This window comes from Boleophthalmus pectinirostris, unplaced genomic scaffold (genome assembly GCF_026225935.1).
Source record: "Boleophthalmus pectinirostris isolate CB_2022bp ecotype Guang Dong unplaced genomic scaffold, ASM2622593v1 HiC_scaffold_11, whole genome shotgun sequence".
NCBI classification, from domain to species: Eukaryota; Metazoa; Chordata; class Actinopteri; order Gobiiformes; family Gobiidae; genus Boleophthalmus; species Boleophthalmus pectinirostris.
This window is the reverse complement of record NW_026570994.1, coordinates 23,587,737-23,594,368: the sequence shown is the minus strand read 5'-3', so window position 1 is coordinate 23,594,368 and position 6,632 is coordinate 23,587,737. Positions and strand designations below refer to the sequence as shown.

The window sequence follows — 6,632 nt, the reverse complement described above, 5'->3', positions numbered from 1 at the left end:
CAGGACTAGATCAGGACTAACATTTAACATTTTTAGATCTAGTTTTAGAATTTAAAGAGTAAATGTAGGATGTTTTTTGTCTTTTTGTCTCGTTGCAAATCTGCAGTAAACCGAGTCTCTGTAACTCGAGTCTCTGTAACTCGAGTCAGTGAAACCCGACACTTTTACTCCCGCGCGTATTTGTACTTTCTTTACTTTTACTCCAATATTTTACTCCAGTATTTTCTCCTGTAACTCCAGATCTGCGGGTTTTTTAATGACTCGAGTTCTGGAGCGCGTGTGACTCGAGCTCCGGGGCGCGTGCGTGTGTGTGTGTGTGTGAGACGCGGAAAGGGGGCGGGGCGTGCGCTTGTGACTCCTCCCCCTCAGGACGCGCGTCGGTCTCGGGGGCGGCTCCGGCTCCGGCTCCAGTCCGGCTCGGAGCTGCGGAGAGGCGGACACAGGAGCAGCGCGAGTCCCCGGGGACGGGCAGGGCTCCAGCGCCGGGGCCGCGGCCGGAGCCTGCAGCTGCTGTGACCGGGTTCAGAGGCTGCGGAGGCGGGTAGAGGCGCACAGGACGCGGCGGTGGAGCTGGAGGTGATGATGGCGCTGAACCGAGTGTCGCGTCTCTGCCACGAAGTTACGCGGCTCTGGATCCAACTCAAGATCTGCACAGGTACAAAGAAAAGAGGAAAAGGATGAAGTTTACGAGCGGAAAAACACGAAATAATGAATGAAAAGTAAATGAAAGAGGAGAAGAGGAGAGAAGAAGGAGGGAAGAGGAGGGAGAGGAGCAGGTGAGGCGCAGGTGGAAACTCAGAGACTCACGCGTCAAACGAGTCAGAGGGACCGAACTTTAACCACGAACAACGGAAATGTTTTGTTCTTTTCTGGAACTAAACCAGGTCTCAACGAGGACTGAACCTGGACTAAACCAGGTCTAAAATAAGACTAAACCAGGTCTAAACCAGGACTGAAACAGGACTAAAGAAGGTGTATAATAGGTCTAAAACAGAACTAAGCCAGGTCTAAAGGAGGACTAAACCAGGACTCTAAAAGGCCTATAAAAGATCTTTAACAGGACTGAACCAGGTCTAATCCAGGACTCAACCAGGACTAAAGAAGGTCTAGAACAGAACTAAACCAGTTTTGTTGCTGCTGTTTGTGTTTGTCACAGTTTAATATTTGTCTTAAATCAGAGAAAATCATTTCATTTGTTTGATTTTTATTTTTATTTGTTTAATATAAATGAGAAACTTTGATTGATTTGATGTTTTGTGTGATGTTGTGTTGTTGTTGTGTGTGTTCGTGTGTGTTGTTGTGTGTTGTTGTGTGTGTTTGTGTGTTTGTGTGTGTTGTGTGTTTGTTGTGTTGTTGTGTGTGTTTGTGTGTTGTGTGTTGTTGTGTTGTTGTTGTGTGTGTTCGTGTGTTGTTGTTGTGTTGTTGTTGTGTGTGTTCGTGTGTTGTTGTTGTGTTGTTGTTGTGTGTGTTTGTGTGTTCGTGTGTTGTTTTGTTGTTGTGTGTGTTTGTGTTGTTGTGTTGTTGTGTTTCCAGATGTAGATTTGTCGGAGGCTCATCCTGTTTCTGTAACATGAAACCGACCATTTGATTATATGGAAATATGAACCAGGACTGAACCTGGACTAAACCAGGACTAAACCAGGACTAAACCAGGTCTAAACCAGGTCTAAACCAGGTCTAAACCAGGACTAAACCAGGTCTAAACCAGGTCTAAACAAGGACTAAAAAGGACTAAACCAGGACTAAACCAGGACTAAACCAGGACTAAACCAGGACTAAAAGGACTAAACCAGGCTAAACCTTCTAAACCAGGACTAAACCAGGACTAAACCAGGACTAAACCAGGTCTAAACCAGGTCTAAACCAGGACTAAACTAAACAGGACTAAAACCAGGTCTAAACCAGGTCTAAACCAGGACTAAACCAGGTCTAAACCAGGTCTAAACAAGATCTAAACCAGGACTAAACCAGGACTAAACCAGGACTAAACAGGTCTAAACCAGGACTAAACCAGGACTAAACCAGGACTAAACCTAAACCAGTCTAAACCAGGTCTAAATCAGGACTAAACCAGGACTAAACCAGGTCTAAACCAGGACTAAACCAAGTCTAAACCAGGACTAAACCAGGACTAAACCAAGTCTAAACCAGGTCTAAATCAGGACTAAACCAGGTCTAAAGAAGGTCTATTATAGGGATATAAAAGGCCTAAACCAGAACTGAACCACGGCTAAACCAGGGTGTGACCCAGGACTAAAGCGGGTCTATAATAGGCCTATAACAGGACTAAACCAGGTCTAAACCAGGTCTAAACCAGGTCTAAACCAGGTCTAAACCAGGTCTAAACCAGATCTAAACTGAAGTGTGTATAAGAGGTCTATAACGGGACTAAACCAGGACTAAATCTGATCTAAAATAGTTCTAAACCAGGTCTAAACCAGATCTAAACCAGGTCTAAACCAGGTCTAAACCAGGTCTTAACCAGGTCTAAACCAGGTCTAAAGAGAAGTGTTTATAAGAGGTCTATAACAGGACTAAACCAGGTCTAAATCTGGTCCAACAGTCCGTCTTGAGTCCTTTCTGTCCTCGGTGCACTGGTGCGTTCTAATCTGCTCTAAAGTGGTTCTAGGACCCGGGGCTGGTCTTGGTCAGGACTTGGTCAGGACTTTGTGGGGTCTTTTTGTGTTGTTGTTGTTGTTGTTTACAGCAGCATGTTAATCACACACTCAGACCCACAGCGCAAAACGACAAGAAACAAAACGAGAAAGAAAAAGAGTCCACACGTCCTCTGAGCTCAGCGGGAGACCGGCCTGGACCAGACCATGTCCAGACCTGGTTTAGTCCTGGTTTAGTCCTGGTTTAGTCCTGGTTTAGTCCTAGTTTAGGCCGGTTTAGTCCTGGTTTAGTCCTGGTTTAGTCCTGGTTTAGTCCTGGTTTAGTCCTGGTTTAGTCCTGTTGTAGTCCTGGTTTAGTCCTGGTTTAGTCCTGGTTTAGTCCTGGTTTAGTAGTCCTGGTTTAGTCCTGTTGTTTAGTCCTGGTTTAGTCCTAGTTGTAGTCCTAGTTGGTCCTGGTTTAGTCCTGTTGTAGTCTGGTTTGGTTTAGTCCTGTTGTAGTCCTGGTTTAGTCCTGTTGTAGTCCTAGTCCTGTTTAGGTTTAGTCCTGTTGTAGTCCTGGTTTAGTCCTGGTTTAGTAGTCCTAGTCCTGGTTTAGTCCTAGTTGGTTTAGTCCTGTTGTAGTTGTTTAGTCCTGTAGTTTGGTTTAGTCCTGTTGTAGTCTGGTTTAGTCCTGTTGTAGTCCTGGTTTGGTTTAGTCCTGTCCTGTTGTAGTCCTGGTTTAGTCCTGTTGTAGTCCTAGTTGTTTAGTCCTGGTTTAGTCCTGTTGTAGTCCTGGTTTAGTCCCTAGTTGTTTAGTCCTGGTTTAGTCCTGTTGTAGTCCTGGTTGTAGTCTTGGTTTAGTCCTGTTTAGTCCGTCCTGGTTTAGTCCTGGTTTAGTCCTGTTGTAGTCTTGGTTTAGTCCTGTTGTAGTCCTGGTTTAGTCCTGGTTTAGTCCTAGTCCTGTTTAGTCCTGTTTAGTTGGTAGTCCTGTTGTAGTCCTGGTTTAGTCCTGTTGTAGTCCTGGTTTAGTCCTGTTGTTTAGTCCTGTTGTAGTCCTGGTTTAGTCCTGGTTTAGTCCTGTTGTAGTCCTGGTTTAGTCCTGTTGTAGTCCTGTTGTAGTCCTGTTGTAGTCCTGGTTTAGTCCTGTTGTAGTCCTGGTTTAGTCCTGTTGTAGTCCTGGTTTAGTCCTGTTGTAGTCCTGTTGTAGTCCTGGTTTAGTCCTGTTGTTTAGTCCTGTTTAGTCTGTTGGTTTAGTCCTGTTGTTTAGTTCCTGGTTTAGTCCTGGTTTAGTCCTGTTTGTAGTCTTGGTTTAGTCCTGTTGTTTAGTCCTGTTTAGTCCTGTTGTAGTCCTGGTTTAGTCCTGTTGTAGTCCTTGTTTAGTCTTGGTTTAGTCCTGTTGTAGTCCTGGTTTAGTCCTGTTGTAGTCCTGGTTTAGTCCTGTTGGTTTAGTCCTAGTTGGTAGTCCTGTTGTAGTCCTGTTTAGTCCTGGTTTAGTCCTGTTGTAGTCCTGGTTTAGTCCTGTTGTAGTCCTGGTTTAGTCCTGTTGTAGTCCTGGTTTAGTCCTGTGTTTAGTCCTGTTTTTTTAGTCCTGTCCTGTTTAGTCCTGGTTTAGTCCTGTTGTAGTCCTGTTTAGTCCTTGGTTTAGTCCTGTTTGTAGTCCTGGTTTAGTCCTGGTTTAGTCCTGTTGTAGTCCTGTTTAGTCCTGTTTGTCCTGTTTAGTCCTGTTGTAGTCCTGTTTAGTCCTGTTGTAGTCCTGTTGTAGTCTGGTTTAGTCCTGTTGTAGTCCTTAGTCCTGTTTAGTCCTGTTGTAGTCCTGGTTTTAGTCCTGTTGTAGTCCTGGTTTAGTCCTGGTTTAGTCCTGTTGTAGTCCTAGTCCTGTTTAGTCCTGTTTAGTCCTTGGTTTAGTCCTGTTGTAGTCCTGTTGTAGTCCTGTTTTGTTTAGTCCTGTTTGTTGTAGTCTTGGTTTGTTTAGTCCTGTTGTAGTCCTGGTTTAGTCCTGTTGTAGTCCTGGTTTAGTCCTGGTTTAGTCCTGTTGTAGTCCTGTTTAGTCCTGTTTAGTCCTGTTTAGTTGTAGTTAGTCCTGTTGTAGTCCTGGTTTAGTCCTAGTTTTAGTCCTGTTGTAGTCCTGGTTTAGTCTGGTTTAGTCTGTTGTTTAGTCCTGGTTTAGTCCTGTTGTAGTAGTCCTGGTTTAGTCCTGTTGTAGTTAGTCCTGTTGTAGTCTTGGTTTAGTCCTGTTGTAGTCCTGGTTTAGTCCTGTTGTAGTCCTGTTTAGTCCTGGTTTAGTCCTGTGTGTTGGTTTAGTCCGTTGTAGTCCTGGTTTAGTCCTGTTGTAGTCTTGGTTTAGTCCTGTTGTAGTCTTGGTTTAGTCCTGTTGTAGTCCTGGTTTAGTCCTGTTGTAGTCCTGTTGTAGTCCTGTTTAGTCCTGTTTAGTCCTGTTGTAGTCCTGGTTTAGTCCTGTTGTAGTCCTGGTTTAGTCCTGTTGTAGTCCTGGTTTAGTCCTGTTGTAGTCCTGGTTTAGTCCTGTTGTAGTCCTGGTTTAGTCCTGTTGTAGTCTTGGTTTAGTCCTGTTGTAGTCCTGGTTTAGTCCTGTTTAGTCTTGGTTTAGTCCTGTTGTAGTCCTGGTTTAGTCCTGTTGTAGTCCTGGTTTAGTCCTGTTGTAGTCCTGGTTTAGTCCTGTTGTAGTCCTGGTTTAGTCCTGTTGTAGTCCTGGTTTAGTCCTGTTGTAGTCCTGGTTTAGTCCTGTTGTAGTCCTGTTGTAGTCCTGTTTAGTCCTGTTGTAGTCCTGTTGTAGTCCTGGTTTAGTACTGGTTTGTTCTGGTCTTTTGGAGAGAGAAAGAGGAGACATTGCAGTAGTGTCCATGTTTATAATGCTGTAATAGTGAAGGTGTGTGGAGTTTAAAAACACAGTGGAGCACTTCTTCCTGTATCACCACATGATGACATCACAAGGTGATGAAGAGCTCAGTCTAAATGTTCGGGTTTGTGAGTTCAACATGTGTGAATGAACTCCAGTGTGTTTGCAGCAGTTCACGGCGCTTTACTGCACTGAGCGTTTCCATGGCGATGATGTAAAGAGAGAAAACAAACGACGACTGTGTCATACAACAGGGACTAAACCAGGACTAAACCAGGACTAAACCAGGACTAAACCAGGACTGGACCAGGACTAAACCAGGACTGGACTAAACCAGGACTAAACCAGGGACTAAACCAGGGACAAAGACTATAACCAGGACTAAACCAGGGACTAAACCAGGACTAACCAGGAAACCAGGAGGACTAAACCAGGACAGGACTGACTAAACCAGGACTGGACCAGGATAAACCAGGACTGACCAGGACTAAACCAGGACTAAACCAGGGCTAAACCAGGACTAAACCAGGGACTAAACCAGGACTAAACCAGGACTAAACCAGGACTAAACCACTAACCAGGACTAAACCAGGACTAAACAGGACTAAACCAGGACTGGACCAGGACTAAACCAGGACTAAACCAGGACCAGACTAAACCAGGACTACCAGGACTAAACCAGGACTAAACCAGGGACTAAACCAGGACTAAACCAGGACTAAACCAGGGACTAAACCAGGACTAAACCACTAAACCAGGACTAAACCAGGACCAGGACTAGACCAGGACTAGACAGGACTAGACCAGGACTGGACCAGGACTGGACCAGGACTAGACCAGGACTAACCAGGACTGGACCAGGACTAAACCAAATGGTAAATGGTCACATTTTTATACAACACTTTTTCCAATTTAAAAGCTCAAAGCCTTTTCACACACCAGTGCACACAAGTCCAGTCTGTAGTCTGGTCTGTGGTCCAGTCTGTGGTCTGGTCTGTAGTCTGGTCTGTAGTCCGGTCTGTAGTCCAGTCTGTAATTTGGTCTGTGGTCCAGTCTGTAGTCCCATCTGTGGTCTGGTCTGTAGTTCGTTTTGTAGTCTGGTCTGTGGTCCGGTCTGTGGTCCGGTCTGTGGTCCGGTCTGTGGTCGGTCTGTAGTCGGTCGGTCTGTAGTCCGGTCTGTAGTC

The 6,632-nt window shown here is 45.2% G+C and overlaps 1 protein-coding gene across 1 annotated transcript in view; it reads left to right on the top strand.

Annotated features, from left to right (window-relative positions):
- The first annotated feature begins 406 nt into the window (after nt 1-406).
- Nucleotides 407-6,632, top strand: part of mcf2la (mcf.2 cell line derived transforming sequence-like a) — a 70,174-nt gene continuing 63,948 nt past the window's right edge. Inside the window, exon 1 of the mRNA XM_055163834.1 lies at nt 407-655. Within this exon, the coding sequence (XP_055019809.1) occupies nt 580-655 (76 nt within the window). The 5' untranslated portion in view covers nt 407-579. The remainder of the gene's footprint in view (nt 656-6,632) is intronic.